The following is a 21,733-nucleotide window of genomic DNA, read 5'->3' as shown; positions in this document are numbered from 1 at the left end:
CAGTGGGGTGAGAGAATTAAGCTCCGCTCGACAACTACTTTTGCGCCCATCGTCGCTACCCCACAACTGTTACCCATTGGCCCCAAGTGTGAGTGTGTGTGCATTGAGGACTGCTTTGTTGCCAGGGAAAACACGCTCAGCTTGCGTCGTCACTGGAACTTCACTTGGAGCACATAGGTAATTGGGTTGAGGATGCAACACAGGGCAATTACGGTATTTACAAGAAGTTGAACTTTTTTTTCTTTCTTTCTTCTGTCTTTTTTTTTTTTTGTTCCTCCTCTTCAACGGGCGATTATTGTAAACAAACTCGCCAGAGAGGTCGTCGAGCGGGGATTAGAGAGGCCTGCGCTCTCAAAACTTGACGTTTTACAAGTTTATAAACTGACAGCAAAGCCGGTCCAACAAAGGGCCTGCCAATGCTGACACACAAAAATAAAATAAACGACCAAACAAGCTGTTTCTGTCTCAATAAGATGGGCTTGAGGAAAGGAACGGCGGGTAAAATGTGTTATGACCATTCTGACAAACAGAGAAAGAAGAAAAATAAACGATTCCACTTTCTTCTCCCAACAAGCATCCAGCAGGGACGACCAAAAAGAGCTGCCTGTTTATGTGTTCGCAAACCAACTTTCTATTGCTGTATATACTTGCTCCGGAGATTAATGGGTGTATTAATGACTAGATTCCCGAAAGGGATCGAAAACCAACAACAGATGCCATTTCTCACACGAAGGACGAAGAATCAAATGAAGAGTCGACCACAGAATGTGAACAAAAACGATAACAAACACTGGGACTATAAACAGAAGGCTTCTCCCCTCAGCAGAGACCATCGATCGCCCCTCTGCCCCCCCCCGGAGCATGTAGTTAGAGTCAGAGTGGGGGTCCATGTGCTTGTGAAGAACAGGCTCTCACGCCCACGCCCCTCCCCCCCCCCCCCCCCCTCCCCCCCTCCTCCCCCCCGCAGGAGCGGTCTTCAGCGAAAGCATCCCGGCACATTGCCGGCATCTGGCGCTCAGAAGTGCCTCGACACATGTGCAGCGATTAGTCTCACCCCCAGACGACACGGCCCCTGCCCCCTATGAATCCTCCAGCAGGCCAGAACCACGGGTGCTCCTCCCCGCCACCTCCTCCACCACCGATGGGCCGCGTCACACAGACCCCAAAATGGATGGCTGCTTGACAAATGGCTGCGAGGCGGTGGAACCTCCCATCAAAAGAACGTGCTTCAAAGCCGAGCAGGGTTTGGGGCGGACGGGGGACGGGGATATCGCCAAGGTGGAAGCCCAAGTCGATGATATCCACTTCACCTTGAGTGTGTGTGTCTGTGGGGGGGGGGGGGGGGGGGGGGGGGGGGGGGGGGGGGGGGGGGCAGCAGGAAGTCAGTTGAATTACGGGAAGGCGGTGGCAGGATCTGGGAGGAGCTGGTCGGGTGTTGACCACACCACAGGGTGAGCAGGCGGTGAGTTATGATGGTCTTGTGAGGGGCCACGGCTGTCCAGCGTGTGATGAAATGATTCTGCCAGGGTTCACGGAGGGGAACCCTTAAAATAATTCACTTTCACTGAACAGAGGGGAATCTGGACGGCTTTCATGAGGAGGGCATTTCTGAGGTGGAGTAAAAAAAAAAGGAAAATACGATTTCCAATGCTCTGTGTCGAAAGAGAAGAAATAAAGAGAGAAAAGAGAGAAAGCGAGCAGAGGGAAAGTGCATGTCCGAGGTAGAAGCCTCACCCATTCAGGATCACGCACATCATTTCTGCTGCTACATGCTTCCTTTGGGGTTGCCAGATTCACCAGCATCCCCCCCCCCTCTACAACCCACGCATGGCCAGGTGCCACTGAACAATGGTTCCATGATTACCATGAGGGTGCCAGCAGAAGGGCCAGCCGGCACGAAGCGGACGCCTCGTCACAAAGCGACTCAACCACGCATCACACTTCATTACCCGGGAAATCCAACGGGAAGGTGATATATTGAAAACAAGGGCAAAAAGATTCCATCGAAGATTGACCCATTTGCCTGGAAGGGTTTCAGAAGGCAGATTAATTTCTAGAACCTGGCAACCTCTTCACCCTGTCACGGGACACAAGTACTGTTGAGCAAAGCCCCTGTTGGTGTTGTCACTGCGCTGTGTAAACAACTAACAAAACAAATCTGGACTAATTTACCCTCCCTCAACAACTAAAAAGGTTCCCCTGCAGTGAGGAGGTTAGCCAGCTTCCCGGCAATATGCTGACTGACTGTTCAGAGTTATGAAGAGACTTTGATCTGCACGCCAAACCCTGTTTAACTGTGAACACAAACAAATGCACACACACACACACACACACACTATTCCACCACCGGATGTGAGCCGCTTCCGACAGCCCCAGAGTGAAGGAGAAGAGTCATCATATTGATCTCAGCCCAACGACAACTGGAAAGGAACAGAGGAGCCGCATGAGCCAGGGCGGAAACGTTCCGGAATGGAAAGAAGATTCCAAATCCAGCTGTTGTTTATCTCCACTCAAAACCCTGAGGAATGTGGCACGTCAAAAAAAATGATACCAAATTTCAGCTTTGGGCTGGGTGGATGAATGCGCTTTTTTGCCTCATGCGCCATTTAGAGCGGGCTCCCTTTGGATTCGAACGCGACCTGGGAGGTTTGAGCTGGGTCAGAGATTGAAAAGGTCCGGGCATGGGAGTCATCTTGGGGTCATGCACTTAAGCATGAACGCCCTTTAGAATGGGGCCCGACACATCATTGTGGGGCTCTAAGTCCTGGAACTCAAGTTCATAAACCAATATCCAGTACACTTCATCGGTATTGTAAACTAAGTTCAAGGTTTTGATCGTGTCTGAGTAGCTTACACAGTCGCAAGGTTGATATTAATTGCTTGAAAAAGATAAGATAAGATAACGGCAAATCATCAAATCATCCCCCCAGGACTGTAGTGCTAGTATATAGTGTATATATACAGTAGTATATATAGTATATAGTGTATATATACAGTAGTATATATAGTATATAGTGTATATATACAGTAGTATATATAGTATATAGTGTATATATACAGTAGTATATATAGTATATAGTGTATATATACAGTAGTATATATAGTATATAGTGTGCTTGAGCGTTTGACGGATGTCGTCTGATTCATGTTCGTTTAGAGGATGGTAATTGGTTACTTTGGTGCCTGATAAGACTTCACCTTGTAGCTAGCACTCTCACTCAGGACAGAAATGCACACGTCAGGAAGGAGAACGTGGGAGAGACAGAGAGGGCTTTCAAGGTGGCATAAAGACTTTTCTTTAATAAAATATATATATACTATTTGTGCTGTTCCAATCTGTTCCAGAACAAACGCTATGGCATCAGTGCGCCTGAAACAACTTCCCCTCTACAGAGAAAACTAGACCGGCCAGCTGTGCAGTGGTGTAGGGGCCACCATCAACACACAAGCACGGAGCACTGAGAAACCCTCCAGTATGCAGTGCTCACACACACACACACACACACACACACGGGGTATCCCGATTTGCTGCCACCCAGCCCGCTCTTTCTCACCCAACCCCCCCCCCCCCCCCCCCCAAATCAATGAGGTTCTTTTAAAATGTTAACACGAGGGTGCAGGCATTCCCGAAAACGTAGAAGAAGCCATGTGAAAACAGGGTGGTTCAGGGGAAGAGGCTGCGATGGCTCGTGCAGCTGCGATGCACATGTCGATTACACTCTCGTCTGACAATGAGGAGGTGGTGATCGTTTAAGATGAGGGAAGCCTCCTTAGTCATTCGACGAATCGAATGCTAAACACACAACACCACCAACAAACGAAAAAAAGGATCTCAAAGACTGAACGCAAAACCCACAAGTTCTTCATGACAGTCTGAGCTGACATCACTACTGCCCACTAGTGGTGAGATGTCTCAACGGCAGGCCAGGCTGAGCACAGCGGTGAAAGGGATAGGAAACATCAGTCTTACATCAGGGAAAACGAGCTGAGAATCAAACAACATTGTAAGGCTACGGCTTGAAACACAACTGGTCTCACGCACTGCATGCCAGTACCTAAACCCCACAGATTTCAAGGTAGAATCCACCTATTGAACTATGTCATGTGACCTGAAGTGGTTGAACTTCATTATCAGTCACACCATCACAACAAAGTTCCAGTTTGGGCCAGTAGCTGGCACAGAAAGAGGTCGAGCGGGAGGGAGGAAAAAAATAAGAGAGGCAAGATAAGTGTCGGCCCGGCTCTCTGATCTGTACGGACTTTGTCCTCTTCCCCCCCAACCAGTATCAGCCACCCTTCTACCTAGAGCCCCAGCCAATGACCCCCAGCCCTCTTCACACGAGCCAATCCACACGGACATGCAGATGATGTTGTTATCTCAGGTAGAATAACAGGTCCTCCGGGCTTATTGAGCATTTGACAAATTGCGACATTGTGAAGCCGATTCTCAATGCTAGTATAAATCACCGCTGTGTCGTATCAAAAGTTTAAGTATGTATCCTTCAAAAATCTCTCTGTCTCGTTTACATTAGCAAGCATATAGACCGTGGGTAGGAGACGTAACGACAGCAGACTGAACTGTAACGGTCGATGGTATTAAAGCCAAAAACTTAACAGATGAGAATGATTAGATAACAGATCAAAAGAGTTCTCTCTCTCTCTCAGGGGCGTGTTTATTCAAGCGTAGCAGATCTGAGAAGTGCGACGCACATAAAACGAACGGCGGCAAACGCACTTGACGCGAAAGCCTGAAAGGGGGCCTCATTTGCGAGGCAAAGTCTGGGTTTGAAGCTGGCGGTCCTATTATCACAGGCTGTTGGGACCCTCAGCTTAATATGTGTATTCAGAGGATCCATTTCACAAAAGGAGGAGACCATCAGATAATAGATCAAATAGACTGGACACAAAGCCTTACGTTTTTTTTAAATATATAAAATAAAAAAAGGACTCCTTTGTTCCTTGGTAGACAAAAGTCCCATAGGTGATGTTCTCATCTGCTTCAATTTAAAAATATGATTACAGCGTTTAACTGCCGTTCGTTGTCGATGGGATCGGAGTCGCTAGCCCAAATATTACACATGATAGCCATCGCTCATGTTCTGATGACCGAGGCAGATGACTCATCTAAATGGATGACTTCAGAAACTCGGCAGAGGAGCTACGCTACATGACTCCAATTATCAATTATCTATGCAATATCAAAGGTCAGGTTTGGTGGGGGGGGGGGGGGGGGGGGCTGGAACAAAAAAAGAAAGAAAGAAGAAGTTTAGCCTATCTATAAAATGGGTAATAGAGGAGGACTGCTTTCATTCTCCACAGACCCGTTAAGCTCTTAAAGGCACTGGTTCCCAGTGAGAGACTGATGACTGCGGTCGAGAGCCCTCGATCACATCCTCCATGTGTTCCCTTATGGAATGTCGCACTTCAAAGAGCTCAGCCATAGACGCTAATGCTAATGAAGCATTACTCAATTGGAACATGGAGCCTCTCTCTCTCAGTATTAGCTGTGAGCAACGGCTTGTAATGGGTCCCTGCTGTGTTCTCCGACTGCCTTCTCCACCTCCCCGACTCTCCCGGCGCATTAAATCAGTGGAAAATGAGCGATCCTCCAGGCTCCCTCGCCTCAGCGCTATTGCACGGTGCATCTCCGCTCACCTCCCCCCTCCCCCGGGCGTACGCTCTGCGGCCCTTGCTCAGGTTCCTACGGTGAGGTCACAGGCAGCGCCGTCACCTCCCTCTCGACCGGAGGCGGCGGGCCTCGGTTCTTCCAAGCGTTCGCCGCAAGCCTATCAAAAGCCGCGGTGCCGGCCTGGGCCCCATGTGCCACACACATGGCCCCCCTGTGCCCTCCCACCTCCCTCCCACGGGGGGGGATCCCTCTCCGCAGACGAAGGGGTGATCTCCCCCCCCCCCGTGCGTTGGAGCGGGGGTCCACGTCAGGGAAGGGTACTGCTAAGTAAGTCGTTCCAGTCATTACGTGGGGATGACCCGCCCTGCCCTGGTGGGCCTGTGTGTGTGGGGGGTGTGGGGGTGTGGAGGGGAGGCGTTACCCCGGGGGGGGGGACCTACATTTTGTTGCAGCTGGGTTCCTAACCGCTAAGTCAACAGAGTGGGAGACTTGTTCCTGCCGTCACTCAGGTTATCCAGCGAGGCCCCCAGGTGGGGCAGCCAAGCTTCTGCTCCACTCTGAAGGTGCTCAGGGAATCCTTTGGGCCTCCTCCTAGGGAGCTGCCAGCTAGCGCTGCAGCCTGTCCCACCACACATGGCAAACACACTTTTCCTCAGCGGGCGGCGTGCGAGGGAAGTTCTCCAGGGGAGAATGACGCAGCGATGCGAAGATGTTGAAGCCATTTTGGCGTAAAATTATACGCATACCACAGACGTAAGGCAACTTTCCGCGACAAAAAAAGGAAACATGGTGACATGAGTATGTGAACACAATCATAATAGCCGTAACTCCTTCATTTACGAGTAGCACTAGTGAAGTAGTAAGGACAGAACACCCAGGTAGCGGACCATGCCGACACTCCGGAACATTCCAGTTTTCACTTTAGCAAACTCACAATGCTGATTAAATACAGCAAAAGCACCGTTAACGTTCCTGTTCAGTGTTGGTATGTGTTTTCGTCAAAACAGTTTGAAAGCGACGATGACCACATTTTCCAAAAAATCGAAATAAAATCAAAGGGAACAATTCAAAAACACTTTTCCACATTTATTGAAGTCCAATTTCGGCTTACATCGAAAACAATGGCTCAATCCTGTCACTGAAGTGTGAGTGATTATCAGACCAATGCCACGATACTGGTGTGTTTGTGGTCTGAGAACAACCACTGTAAACTCATAATGCCAGCTAAGTCCCTCTTAATGTCAGCTAAGACGCTTTAAGGAGATGGATTACTCTAAGGCACAGTCATGAGCCCACACTCTCAGCTTCAAAATCCAATAATGTGCATTTCCAGGAATTGTCTCACCACCAAAAACACCAAACAACATCAAAAACCAAAACTCTGAAGAGGTGGTGAAGAGCCAGCGATATCGTTTGTTTATCTCCCTTAGATACAAATGTTATTCTACATTCAACAGGTTTTTTTTTTCCCGCCAAGGATAAAGTGCCCCGCTAATAGGTTGAGAAAGAGCATGTCACTGTCTGGCTATCTATGTGTTATTGCTAGAGGCAGCCTCTCCCTCTCTCTCTCCCTCTCTCCCTCACTCACTCCCTCACTCTCCCTCTCTCCCTCACTCTCCCTCTCTCCCTCTCTCCCTCTCTCCCTCTGTGTGTGTGTGTTTTGAGGACATCTGGTTGTGATCTGGGGCCACGGCAAGAAAACATATGAGGTGCAGATGAGCTACGGCAGGGCGACGCCTCGGCCCAAGACGACCGGGTCTCCCCCCCGGCCTGCTGCCGCTGCGTCTCCATGAGAGTGAGACAGCGTGCGTGGGCCTTTACAGAGGATCCACTTTGCCCCGCACTCTCGGCCAAGCCTAAAGGGCATTGGGTGGTCTTCATTCCCCCGTTATTAACTCGTCGAGATGCTGTGTCGAAGGCTGAGACGGCGGGGGAACGGGTGAATCCCAATGACTCCTTTTAAATCAGTCAGAGGCTGTCAACTATTCTATCAAGTCTTTTTCCATCTCTAAAACCTGGGACTCTCAGCGATCTGATATAGCTCTACTTACTCAATTGCTGACAACACCAAAAAAAGTATCAGGGATGAGATGTGCACTTCAAATTGTTTACCGAAGGTTGCGTTGTTAGAAACGCTGAGCTAAATGTGAGATATGGGAGTTGAATAGCCTTGTGATGGAGGGGTTTTATTTAGCCATTTGAAGCACAAATTGCCACAGAAACCCTTTGCTCCACCTTTCTCTGTGCAGACTCAGGGTCATTTGATCCAGAGAGAACTGTGGCAGCCAGCCCTGAAGTGCTTCTGAAATCCCTTACCTAAGAAGAAAGTGATTTCTAACTCGGTACACAAGTAGGACTGTTTTCTGATAAAACCCTTCAGTTCTACCAAACATAATTTCTACTGTTCGGTGGAGAAACCAACTCCTTAGAAACTCCAACACGGTCTTAAAAGGGAATAAATTAAACGTTTCAAAATGGTTAACCGCCGGTGCAAGGCGCTTCATTCCTTTGGCGTGTTTTGAAAACAGCGCTCTCTCAATCTGTCATCTCATTCATATTCAGCTGCAAATGATCAGGTCTTGCATCCACACGCAGCTATCAGCCGTTGTCGTGAATGTGCCACCACCTGCCGTCTGTCTGCCCCTGGACTGCTGACACCGTCGGCGCCAATATTTTTTTTTTTCAAAATCAAACTGTCAAAATGGTTCTATTTTCAGACACTTGTCCTTTCATGAAGAACAATCCAGCAGAGGAGAAGGGTAAAACTTAGTACTGCTTTGGCCTACCTTAGAGATGCTTTACGGCATCTATGGGGAAAAAATCTGATGGGGGAAAAAAAAGATTTGACCATCAGAGAACTATCGCTGTCCTCGTCCTCCTAACTCTAAGAGACAAAAAAACAAAAAAAAACGTCAACCTCTTCAATAGAACCGTAGCAGGAACAGTTACACGTGCACGCTGAAAAACAAGGGCATTGCACAGAGCCCATCGCTTCCATCAGCCCTGGGATGATCCTGTAAATTCTTCCTTTTAAGTTACAAGCAGGCAGTGAGATGGGCGCAACAGGGACACTATATCAAAACCCAAACACGACTAATGCCCCTAACATGTGGGGAAGCGTTGATCGATGCCAGGTATGACCAAGCCGTTTTCCTGCCCTCGCTAAATAACCCAGCAGGATGTGCGACTGGGTTCACCCTTCTGGCATCCAGCCAGGAGAACCACATACGGAAACATTTAGGATATGTGGCTTTCATATACACTTCCCCACTACTCATAGTAGTTCAGGGACTCGCATATTCAATATCTTCTTGGTTCACATGACTCGCTGGTTGAGGTGCGACACCACAGCAAAGTCATTCCACGGCTTTGAGCAGTAAATGGAAAAGGCCTCATTTATCTCCACGGTTATGGATGATTGTAAACTCCTTAGCACATGAATTGCGCATGCCACCCCTCGCAAAAGGAGCACCGGAGGCGCCCGACTGAACCGTCCGCCCGGCGACGCTTGACAGCCCCTTTACAAATGACGGCCTCGACTGTCATTCCTCAAATCGGCGCAACAAACCGAAGCCGTGTAAAAAAAAAAAGAAAAAAACACACAAAAAAAAACACGACATCTGAACTCAAAAGAGTGCATCAGTCCCGCTGAGAGGTAAAGCAAGAGAGGAGTTGATTGATGAAGCCACCTTCGGACGGGACCCCTTTTGAGTCGCCGCATGCAAATGAGCTCGCCGCCCCTGACGGGGGGGAACCATTCATCACCCCCGCGGTCGCAGGCGTGACCCGAATCCACCCTTCACGTCATTGTTAGCCCTGCGTTTTCACACCGCCGGGAGCGTCTCATAGGTCTGGCTGGAGACAAACGCCTGAAGAAAACCGCCAGTGGAGTAATGGAACGAGGGGGAGACGGTTCATGATTGATTGTACCCTGGTCCAGATCAGTAGGACGCTGCTTTAATGTTATTAAACGTAGAATGAGTCGCTCGATCACATGGAAGAGTTGTTAGTGGCAAATACATTCTGCTTTAGTGGGGGTAGTAGACATGGGCTGCTCCCATGCATTTCCAACAAGTTGAAATGTACAATCTTTTTGTGGCTAAGGGATGTTGGTAAGATGAGTATGATGCTGAAAAAGGAAATGTGTTTTTTGTCAATCAGAGATTGAATACACCGGCCATGAAGAAACAGCTGTCCTCTCGACCAATCGTACATCTAGAAAGAATACTTGAAATCGATGAGTCGACAAGCTGGCAGGATCCCAGGACTCCTCACAAAAGATCTTTCCATCTGACTCAGAGCACAGAATGTCACAATCACCGAATTCGGTCATTCAACACAGAGTATGAGAGCACAGGGGCGTCAAAATATCAGCCGTGACTTGAAAAGCATCGGACTTCCTGGAAGACCAAATAAGGACAAGGTCAGTGACTGCCAATGTACAGGAAGAAAAGGACCTTCTTGTAAAATAGGAAGAAAGAAAAAGACTTCCAAGAAAAAGACCCAATTCAGATCATAGCTGTCGGTGAGGAAAGTATTTTATAGTGAATGTCTGTTACATTTGATAAGTAAGTATTAATAGATTAAGTAGATGAGTGAAGTATGCTTCATTATGAGCTTTCAACAAATAAACGGAATGGATTAGCCTGGGTGCCAGCCGAACTTAGCCCGCCCACAAAAAAATGTGGTTGGGAAGTTGGGTCTGGGGTCGCTCGGTTTGGGGAAAACTATGTCCGAACAGGAACTGTTCGGACCAATCAAATTGTCAGGGCGGGCTTTATACGATGATGGACAGATGATCAACAGTAACGTAATCAACCACATCACCAAAGAGCGCTTGGGTTGAATTCGTTTTGAACAAACAACATACTACGTTGCTCTGATTGGTTGTAGGTCTATCCAATTGAGCGAAGAGGCATTTTTAGTCCGGGTTCGGTTGAAACACGTCCCATACTCACAGCCCAACGGAGCGGTATCAGACTCATATTCTGACTAGAATTATGAGTATGACAACGTCAGGCTAGGGATGAATGAGTTCAAGTGGAAAACAGAAGCAGTAGCAATTAACTTCGTACATCATGTTCAGTCAGCTATGCCGAGTTGTATTTACATGAATGAACCTCTACACGTCAGGGCAATTGAGCTTTTTCGAAATGGAGGGAGATAAAGGTGTGTCAAAACGCCAGCCGCTGTTTCAGTCATTTCCTTTGGCTGACATCCATTTCCCAGTGACACAAGGCTGAGCCTCCTCTCTGACCACATCACATTTCCGTACGTCGCACGCCACACCCAAACATGCAGCGCTTCCACCCTCGATGGCTGCCCGGGCGAATCCGACCAACGATAAATCAATCCACGAACCCAACCCTTGCCGTCGAGCACCAGAACTGTTAGCGGTGTTTATTTGCTCGTCGGACTGCTTCTCTTAAGTGTGACCAAGTCGAGAGCTCTGTTCTCCACGGTGGGCCGTCACAGGGCTGATGTCACCGGACGCTGTTTATTTGGAAGTCATTAGCAGGAACAGTACAACCTCTGCTGAAGTAGGAGCCAATCAATGACCTAATTATTAGCGAGAAACACAGTCATAATCGAGTTCCCATGCCAGTCCCTTTTATGGTGTGAAAGACTGCACGGTATGGAAGACTGAGTTTATCTCCTGGGCTGAAGGTCAGTGGATGAAGTACAGTGAAGGTACACGTCTGTGGCTAATAGATGACTTTTGTTTTAAGCCTGTTTAATGGTTGTCCATGGACACCTATCAGAACCCTGCACATCCGAGAGAATGAGTCAATATCACACTGTTTGTGAGTGGGAGACATCATGTTTGACTTGGGGTGAGATCAGATGTATCAGTTAAAACGCGGCCTTCCCTTTGGGGTTTTGACCACAGACGCCTTCCCAGAAGGTCTTAATCTCAATCAAGTTGTGTTTCTTTCCGTCCGGCATGAGCTCACTTTGAACAAAACATTGTCTCTCCTCGCAAAAAAAATTCGATAAAAAAAAATAAAAGCTAAGATACGGGTTGCCTAGCAAAAGTGAAACCCGCCCAGGACTTGTTATTATCAAAACAAGAACCGGGGCAGGCCTTCGATAGGTCAAGGAGAGCCGGGGATATTTGATGTGCGATCCGATTCGCCAGCCTCTTCTCAAGCCCGTGGGTCTATTTATAAAATAAGGATGGAGGTGGAGGAAAGAACACGGAAGAAACCCCAGTGGCGGTGACTAATTCCTCTGAAAGGTTTATGTGTGAAGGGAAGCTCGGAAGGCCGACTTAGCTGGAAAGTCCTGTTGATTAACTAACATCTAACGACCAGAGTGTGAGTGGAAAAGAGATGAACTCCTCCATTCACTTGATCAGACCAAGCCGAGCGAAGCTTGATTCCTAATGGTGCTTGTAATAAGCAGACATGGAAATAAAAGCCTCCCTTTCTCCATGTAAGGGCTAACCAATGTGTGGGGGTTTGATGGAAAGTAGTCTTTAAAAGTTTCTTTCAACGTCTTTCTAAGGATACTTCATATAGGAGAGCCTTGAGGCTAGCCACTGAGACTATTAAAGTTTTAAACCCCTAAAAAGTTTTAAACTTTTTAACAAGACTGACTGCCTGTCTGTCTGTCACTCATAAGCCACAAGCCTCTGACAGGCGCTGATGTCATTGTTACAGTTTCAATTCTGAGAAACATCAACACCAATAAAGTCAAACAACGTTGATTCTAACGGCAAAAAAATAAAAAGGTCATGTTGTTGATGTAGGACATTTTACTTATACTCCGAGGGCTGTTCTCTGCCACATTGAATTTGGAAACGAAAATAAGATTGTCTGGCCACGTCAGTGTAGAAATATGAAAATGTCTGTTGATAGCGCACCACCTTTAGAGATGGAAAACTTTTCACGTGGGCATGCATGTCAGGTGCTTTAACAGTGTACCAGGAAGGTGGCTTCCTCAGCTCTGCCTTACTGTCCATAACGAGCCATTGTCGACCAGGGGAGGAGGGGGAGATGGGGAAGGGGGGAGGGGGGGACCTCTGGTTATTTTCTGTTGCTTGAGCAGGGTTACATCCACTGTCGACCTCAGCTGATGTCACTTCCTGAAAAGGAGCCCGCTGCAACCTTCACTGCACTCAGGTCAGGGTCTCACTGGGCAGCCACATTACTGACAGCCTAATCTATTTATAGCAAAACAGTACCTACGGTACTGTGTGGGATTGAGGAAGAGGGGGGGGCGGAGGGGGAGGAGGAACCCTAAAAGATGGAAAAACAGAACACTCGAAAGGACGGCAAGGTTAAGCACCAATTGTCAGGACCAACGAGGAGGCTTGCCTTTCGCCTCTTTATAACTTTAAAAATCCATTTTCCCCGTCGCTCCGACAGCATTATCCTATCCTGTTACTTTTCACGTCGTCGATTTTGTCATTTAATACAAGTAAGAAATGCAGCAGCTACAAAGCTGTCTTTCGATATAGTTCCAGTAATTTAAGTACGACGTTGGAAGGAAAAACATTCCAGGTTTTATTCCGTGAATTCAGAGTTTGCTGAAAAAACATGAAATGAACCTCGGTGCCTCATAAGAGTGCGCCGTACCATATCGAGCACAACTCCAAGTCTAGTGTACGTATTCAAGTACACGGAACTGTAACACAAAGGATTTCAATGCTTCAAAACACAGAATCGACATTCCTTAAATGCCTACGTTGGCGTGTGGACTCTTCACTGTGGCAGGGCTTACTAAAGCATGGGACTCCAATAGACTCACCACTTTAAAACAGCCTCATGCTAATGCCGTGGCTCTTAAAGCTCCCCTCGACAGGCCCTGTGGGGCACCAACACCCCTAAATCAAGCCTGGGAACTTCAAGACCCTCAACAATCAGCAGGCTAGCACTGTTTGAAGTCGGTCTGGCTCAGCGCTCGGGCCCTGCGTGATATATTCTCTTTTTCCACCTGTCCCACACTTAGGGGAGCTGCCATCTTCCCTATAACTCACCGTGAGGAGAGGAGGAGGAGGAGAAGGAGAAGAGGAAGACCAGAGCCCAGAGGACTGGTGAGTAACGGCCGGGCGTCAGAGGGCCTTGCGAACTCGAAGCCGGGCTGTAAATTTCAGCGGGGAGCCGGTGGAGAGGGGTGAGATGTGAGGTGTTGGAAAGGTTCTCTGAGGGCCCCCCCACCTCCATCTTCCTCAACTTTTATCACCTCCCTCCCAGACTCACAGGACAGGTTTATACTACCTATTGTGTCCTGACCTACTATGTACTGTGATATGCTGGCTCTCCAGGTTTGTATGGTGACCTGACCTACAGTGCTATGATGTCGTATGCAGGCTATTGTGTTGGGAATTGCCAATACCGAGTCCTACATACGCAGGTGGAGTAATGTGACCTTTCCTAAAACTCATATCGACTAGAGGTTGGGTTTCCCTCTGGCTTAACTCTTGGCCGTAAGATAAATAAAATGTAAAAGCCAAAAATAAAATCGCCATTCTGGGGAACCGTACACTAGAAGAGCAAAAGTCACTTCCCGTTTGAACTGAAGGTACCATTCCACCGCTCGTACGTTTCTCCATGCCCCGCTCCTCCTCTCATTTAAGGCTTGCAGGTCGCCAGTTGGGACCCGTGCTCTCGGAAAAACTGACTTTGAGCGTTGAAAGAGATGAGAAGATGGAGCGAGTGTGAGGGCAACAGGACTCTCTCTCTCTCTCCCTCTCTCTCTCTCTCTCCCTCCCTCTCTCTCCCTCTCTCTCTCTCCCTCCCTCTCTCTCTCTCCCTCCTTCTCATTGGAGATCAGAAGAGGCCCACGTTGGCTGGAATTCCCAGCAGAAGGGAATCTCATTTGTTTCCAAGGTCATTCGTTTGCGCAACCTCCGAATTTGTTGTGGTACTCTTGAGTAGCGAAGCCGCACATGCTTTGGAACTGCTCCTCGCAGACCAACAGACGTTTTATTCAAGGCAGCCAATGAATATTCATGTGAGCACAACTTCAAAAACACTTTGGACGAACCGCAAGAATCGTGAGATTTAATAAAGGATAGGGTAGTGAGCTATTGCTTCACGCCACTGGGATATCCAACGATTGGCCAACTCCCCCTCCCTCCTCCAGATCCATCCAGATGCAGGACTTGACTTCCGTTGGACAAGACTGTCAGCTCTTTAGGGGGGAAACACCAATCATGTCACCACTTTTCTTTCGCAGCCCGCGCAGGAGAAAGAAAAGCACAATTTAGCCCAACGACCCGCTAATGACAGCGCCCCCGGGACTGTGGCATTGTGGTGCACCTCCGCCCAGCCAAGAACAGCAAGCAGGAACTAATGAACTCTCAGCCCTGCATTCCTTCGGGGGACTGATTACTCTGCTGCGCTCATGGAGAATGACACTATTCGTCCCGTCTTGTTCCTCGTCTGGTTGTCCTTTGACTATTGTCTCTTCTCTGACAAGGCGAACCAACAGGACCCAGGTAGAACTCCTCCGACTCATTTCGTTCGACTCAAAGTGCAGTTTATCGTGATGGCTTTTTAATGACTTAATTACACCCATTAGAGTTCAAATTCCAGGAACTCTCACTCTGCACATGCAAGAACGTGTGTGTGTGTGTGTGTGTGTGTATGAACGTCTCAGGTACGAGTGTGCGTTCTGACAAGAACCGCATTAGCGGAACACTGATCTAATACTTCTTCTGGGGAGACGGATGACCAACCCCGGGCAAAGCCTCCGTCTCGAGTGCCTGTGTCGGCAGCGTCCGAGGGAGCTGATACACTCTGGCTTGCTGTGATGGAGTTATTTATGGGAAACCGTCCCATTACCTCAGAGCAGATTGGATTTCAGGGCTCCAAGCACTTGCTCTTACCACAATGCATTAAAGCAACGGGCAGACGGGCGCTCGCGTTCCTCTGTGTAGCCCATGACGGCCGCACGGATCCCAAACGCGGGGGAAAGCAGGACGTCGTCGTGGCGACCTCAAAATGAGGTCACTGACCGAGGTGGTTAAGGGGGTCGTGTCCAGCGAGTCACATGACCCAACACCGAAGCGATTCTCTTTCCATGACTGTACGCTTGTCTGATTGATTTCACACGGTGGTGAGGGGGCGGGCGTGTGAATGGAACTTCTTCTCGGTGTAAACGTTTCCATATCCTCTCCTCCATCCGATGTTACAACACACACACACACACACACACACACACACACACACACACACACACACACGCACTCACCGTTCTGCTCATCCAGCTCGTTACCAATCTCCCGGCCCATCAGCTTCTGTCTGCTGATGACTTCTGCCAACGCATCCAAACCAGCATCCTGGACTGTAGGGAACGAATATAGGAAAGAGGGAGGGAGGGATGGATTACCATCATGCTGTGATCGCAGAGTCAAGTCACAAACATCTAATAATCAATCACCTTAAAGATACGTGTACCCACTCGAAAGAAATCTTTCAATGTAGCAGCTGGGTAAAAAAAACAAAAGTCGGTACTGAGCCCATTGTAAGGTGGGAGCAATTTATTGCACTGTGATGTCACAGGACAACCATTCAGGGACTGGGAATGACAGGCTATTGGGCTTGTAGAGGCTCATAGTGTGCCACGTGTGAGTCATCGAGCAGCACTTTACCCCACTCAGCCTGACTGCTGTTATTGTAACATTCTAACTGCAGCGGGCCAGGGTGCAGAGAGGCACAGCAGAACCCAGGTGAGGGTGGAAGGGACAGCTTTCTGGAACACGGTGTGATGCAGTGCCTCCGCATTTGGTTTAGCTTTGGAAAGAAACAGATACACGTGGGCAGTCTTACTATGTTCAAATACTTTGGAGAGAGGAGGATCGAACTTTGCTTCTATATTTGCCTGTATACGTTTGACACACGCCAGCACAGGGAATATGGGTGACCACAGGTCTGGTCTTTGACTATTACTGCTGCACAGGGAAAAAAAAAAACACAGGGGTTGAAGAAAACCTCGATATGGTTTGGTTTCACTGTCTTAACATGAATTCCTCGGTCCAACCTTGACAATAGCCAGATTGCGATTGGAATCATGAGGGAGAGACAGAGCAAAGGAGTGTCATGTGGAGTCAGGTAAACTACGGCCTGGATGCTCCAATCCACGCGGGAACCATTTGAACCATTTGAACCATTTGAACCATTTGAACCATTTCGAAAATGGAAAACGCAGGGCACTCCTTATCGGCCGGGATGTGAGTTATCGTGGCCATTTTGTTTCCCGTGGCTGCGCTCGGTAGGCGTACATCAGGGGAGCTCACCTCGGTGTCAGGAACAGACACAGTCCTGCCAAGTAGGCTTTCTCACAGCCCCCCCCCCCCCCAAGGTTGTCCCAGAGTTCCCAAGTGCCCCCCCCAGCTGTCCCCGCTCACCTTGAATAATACTCTGCTGCTGCTGCTTGATGTCTCCAAAGCTCAGCCCCCGGGTCTCCTCCGGTTCGTCCACGAGCCACGGGTTCGCCGCCCCACCGCCGCCGCCGCCGCCGCTCCCCGACATCAACGTCGACCTGCGGAGACGACGTCACACGAGACGGTGACGTCAGCACGCGTGTGGGAACGCCAGATGCCGCGGGGACCTCCTGTCAGTCAGTCAGCGTTCCGGGGGGCCGGCACACGAGCCGGCGCGACGGACGCGCATTGCTAACACTCAGCTACGCAAGTAAACATGGCAGGCCTGCTAGCAACATGAAATATGGAGGCTAAACACACGTGTCGCAAACAATCGCTGTGGCTCGCACATCTGTAGAACTCATGTTCTTTTCCCCCCAAATCTCTACCGTTGGCTTACGGACTTGTACTGTACAATAACAAATACCCCCCCCCACCCACCCACACACCCACCCACCTCCCCTTACAAACCCTTCAGATCAGAGAATGATTATTTATTTACCCATTCTGTCTTACTTTTCTAATGAGGAAGCACTGCGTTTGTAGACAGTGAATGCAACCTTGAGGGTTGGCTTGTTTGGCATGTACACGGCGGCGCACGCTAATCAAGGCCAGGCCTCAAGGTCGCAGCAGGGTTTCGCTCCGACGTAGCAGTGGATGATGAGACTCGGGTTGTGTTGTGCTAAAACACTGTCGTGCGGTTTCCAAGCTATTCCTCTGGTAATGGGAAAAAGCTGAGTGAGGCCAACCCCAAGGATGGCTTGCGGCGAGGCCTCGAGGTCTCTGCATGGAAGGGGGTGGGGGCGATCCCTGTCCCTCCATAGGAGAGTCGTCGCCTGGTCAGGTCTCAGCGTAACCTTAGACAGTGTGGAGACTGAGTGGATTATGGAAGAGTAACTTTTTTTTTGTTCTTTTTTTTTTTAAGACCGCAGAGTACCACATTTATGACTTCCCACCATTGCAACGACAATGAAAAGCATTTGGCACGATGGGGCGACAAGGAACTGTTTGGTATCGTCTTCCACTGATGTACAGGCCAGGGTCGACCAACAAATTGGTGTCAAAAAGGTAGCAGGTCAGGTAAAAAGAGCAAAGTCGCTAAAGTCCACGACGGCTCTTTCGAGAGCCCGACGGCACGGTCAGGCGACTCGCCGGGGCGCAAGCCTCCGTGTCCCTCCCGCGACACGCCGCCGCAGTTCACCCGAGTTCCCAAGGAGACGAGGGGAGTCGGCAGTCGACGCTAATCTCTCTGACATGTTTGGTAACTGTCTCACCACGTGGCAGGCCCTCCACTTCCTCCGGGCCTTGGCCCCGCCGTGTGAAGATTAGAGCTGATCCAATTAACCAGCCAGCGGGACCGCCAGGCCGCTCAGGCGCATCCCCGGGCGGCCGCACCGCCTCTGGAGAGGAGGGCCCAGGACTCCCACCAGGACGGATTGAACTAATTGCGACTTTTTTACAGGCAGCTAAAATACAAATGGTGAAGGTTATTGGGGGAAAAGTAGGGAGGGGTAGGGGGGTGGATGAAGGGGGGGGGGGGTTCAGAGGGGGTCATGGGCGCTTCAAAAAGCCTTCAAAGTGAGGCGCGGTGTCCTTTTTTTTCCGCCAAATCATTTTGAGTCTAAGATGCCTTGAATGTATTGTTTCAGGAATAAGTTAAGCCCCCTCTGCGCTAACCCTACCCCCGCCCCCCCCGCCCCCCAAAAATGGAAGCGCTTAGGTTATCCAAGCACAGCTAATACCCCCACCACAAAGACCACACACTGTGGGTCAGCTATACTACCCACAATTCCTTCTTCCCCTACTCGACCAAACTAACCACCACGTTAACATCAAAATTACACTTTTGCAGGAAAACTTGAAGGAACACCGTATGATGACCAGCACCCACGTAGTTAGTACTAGCCCACCAATGTGTGCAGGGGGTTTCCTAAAAGATGAAAGCTTTCCCAGCGCTTATGAAGCCATAAATGACCTAAACCAGACACCATAAAAGGGAGCAAAATGCACAACAAAAAGGAGTAGCGCTCATACTACAAAGCCTGAGAAATTAAAAGAGCGTGGAGGAAAAGGAATTCACCGTCATTCACGAAAATGTCTCTACACAAAGTACACTGACGTGAACTCCACACATAACCACACCGCAGCAATACCGGCCTCTTCCTATCCCCAAAACAAGCCACCTGGGTTCGGCCGGTCAAGCCCCAGTTCCAGGTAATGACTGTTTTTCAGGCTCCTGTGTGGATCTGTCACTTCGATTAGGGATAATACACAAAACAGGATACAGCCAGTGAGGTCGAGCTCTTTGATTCATCCACTACAACAGGATATGAGCTCAGTGAAGAGTGGTAAACTGTAAACTCTTTAAGCTCTCCGGTCACACATTTTCCCCCTCACGTCTTTAACCAGGCTGAGTCTGTGTGTGTGTGTGTGTGTGCGTCCATGATTTGTGAGGTTCCAAATGTGTGATCACCAAGGCGTAGCGGCAGCAAACTTCCGATTGATAGAGGAGGTCAAAATGAGGGTCACACGGAAGTCCAAAGACTTTGCACACAAAGACAGTGACCGGTGACTTATCCTCAAAAGCAGACTGCGAATCCTTCGACCCCTCTGCACGGAGACACAGTAGAGAATCATCAGTTTAATTGGATGCCTGATATGGAGAGATAGTCTTCTGAACGAATGAGCTTTCACGCATCCCCGTCAGTCACTGACAGACGCTCAGTTCTGCTCCACTGACGTAAACCTACAAAAGGAGGGCGCTTATTCATTTTGTGAAATACCTTGAGGGCTCGGGTTCTGTGACGTCACCCTTGAAAGTGGCGTTGAGTTGCTTCTCCCTGGTGACCAGGTCGTCCACGAGGTTCTGCCTTCGATCTGCTTCGGACTGCATTCTGGGAGGAGGGGTGTGTTAGGGTCAAGCCAATGGTCAAAGAAAGACCTGAAAACCCCACATACACAGCAAAGATAACATGCATCGTGAAGTCTTTAAGAGAAAAAGACAATCAAAGTAACTCAGGGTAGTGAAACGCATGATCTGATTTGCTGGGAAACACTTCCATCTATTGGAATTAGTGAGGAACTGCACTGTGATCAAAGTGAAAGTTCTTGGTGGCTTCCTGCATGACTAGTCTCATGACCAGTGATTTGTGTGATTAGAAGGATACATGCGTCGGGAAGACGAGGCCCGGAGCAAGCTCTCTCTGAGCTGGCTGATGCTCTGTTTCAGCTTCTGTAGCGATGCTCGCAGACTCATGTTGACCTGGATAACAGAGCAAGTTCTATATACAGGTGTCCATCTATCAAGGCTTCACATCATGCATTACAATGTTAGGGGTAGTTGACAGGGAACACGTTTGTTATTGTCACTAACCTTGGCAGGGTTTCCTCCAGTTCTTTGCTGCCGGTTTCTCTCGTGGATGTTCTCTGCAATCTCTTGAGCGAGGCGGCACGTAGCATCATAGTTCTGTAACCTACAGATGTAAAATGCCAGTTAGCCAGGCTAGTATGTGGCATATCCTATAGTTATTAGACTCAGACTATGTTTCGATGAAAAGATAAGGTAAGATCAAATACAAATACTAAAGGAGTCAAAGATTGGAACTCAAGCATTGCGAGCTGTGCTATGCTGATGTTTAATAGTTTTAGCGACAAAGGCTGCATCATACACAGCATTGTCTAGGGTTTCGAGTTGAGAATTAATTATGCTAGCTGTTAGCAAAGGGCTACTTGTACTGAGTCACAAATGAATCTATTTATGTTATTATTGCCTGAAAGCGGACACCGAGTTTTTCTGTGCCTGTCAAGACCCTTGGTTCGTTTTGTATCAGCCTTGATCTAAATCACAAGACACAGATCTTAACTGAGGTCAGACTTTACTTTCCATCATGCGACAATAATTTAGCTTCTTCCTTGCATTTCACCGAACAATGAGAATTATTTAGCAGACAGAACGTTACATCAAGACACAACTTACTTTTCTATGCTTTTGATTACATAAATATTCAACTTCTCTAATACTTGTCACAGAGAAACTGTAACAATTGCCAGCTAACGAGGACGCTAGTAGCATAGTCCTCTCCTACTGTAGTATTTAAGAGACAGGGATTTTCATATGTACTTTTAAGGTTGTCATTCGTAAGGAAGTTAAAATTCACTTTGCTTATTTAAAACTCTTACTTACCAGAGATCTTGAGACATTATAATATGAGTTCAAACAAATATACAGCGAATCCAAGGCTAATAGCTTTCAGTCCTTGTTGTTTAGGTCTGACGTCAGAACAGTGAACCAAGTGGGACAAACAAAATGATTTGCACACGAATGTAAAAAAAAAACGATTGCGCTAAAACCTTGTCATAAGAAAGGATAAGCTTAAATATTGAGTATTTTTTATTCTTACATGCTTGTGTATTATGTATAAGCATATAATATTTTTTTCACGAGATACATAAGCATAAAAATACAGAAAAAATATATGTAACGTTTCTTTACGAGTCCTGCTTATACGATGCCGATTGAGAAATTCAAGTTTGCGTTTGATCAGGGTGCTGTTCACTTCATCTATTTGTGTCACTCACACAACTTTATACTATGCGGTTGCTTGCTCTGTCTCTGCTGTCATCAAAGTCCCTGTTATCTCACAAGACTTATTCCTGACAGTGTAGCACGTTTTCTTCAGGATACAGTGTTTGTTTTCAAGTCCACAACTGTAGCTAAGCCCCCATGCCAGATG

At 48.3% G+C, this 21,733-nt stretch overlaps 1 protein-coding gene across 2 annotated transcripts; it reads right to left on the bottom strand.

Annotated features, from left to right (window-relative positions):
* Positions 1 to 15,204: 15,204 nt before the first annotated feature.
* stx8 (syntaxin 8) lies at positions 15,205 to 21,619 on the bottom strand. 2 transcript variants are annotated; one of them, XM_047043595.1, is made up of 6 exons: positions 21,184 to 21,619; positions 20,374 to 20,473; positions 20,168 to 20,262; positions 19,784 to 19,894; positions 16,986 to 17,119; positions 15,205 to 15,922 (listed from the first exon to the last, which is right to left on the bottom strand). In XM_047043595.1, exons 1-6 carry the CDS (start codon positions 21,198 to 21,200, stop codon positions 15,474 to 15,476), a joined length of 906 nt encoding a protein of 301 aa, XP_046899551.1. In that variant the 5' UTR covers positions 21,201 to 21,619; the 3' UTR covers positions 15,205 to 15,473. The 2 variants fall into 2 exon arrangements, with proteins under 2 accessions (XP_046899551.1, XP_046899552.1); XM_047043596.1 differs by lacking the exons at positions 15,205 to 15,922; positions 16,986 to 17,119 and adding an exon at positions 18,509 to 19,610 and having other exon boundaries at positions 21,184 to 21,372.
* Between the last annotated feature and the right edge of the window lie 114 nt (positions 21,620 to 21,733).

The sequence above is a fragment of the Hypomesus transpacificus genome, chromosome 21, assembly GCF_021917145.1.
Source record: "Hypomesus transpacificus isolate Combined female chromosome 21, fHypTra1, whole genome shotgun sequence".
Taxonomy (NCBI): Eukaryota; Metazoa; Chordata; class Actinopteri; order Osmeriformes; family Osmeridae; genus Hypomesus; species Hypomesus transpacificus.
The sequence above is the reverse complement of the archived record's forward strand: the minus strand, read 5'-3'. Positions and strand labels throughout refer to the sequence as shown.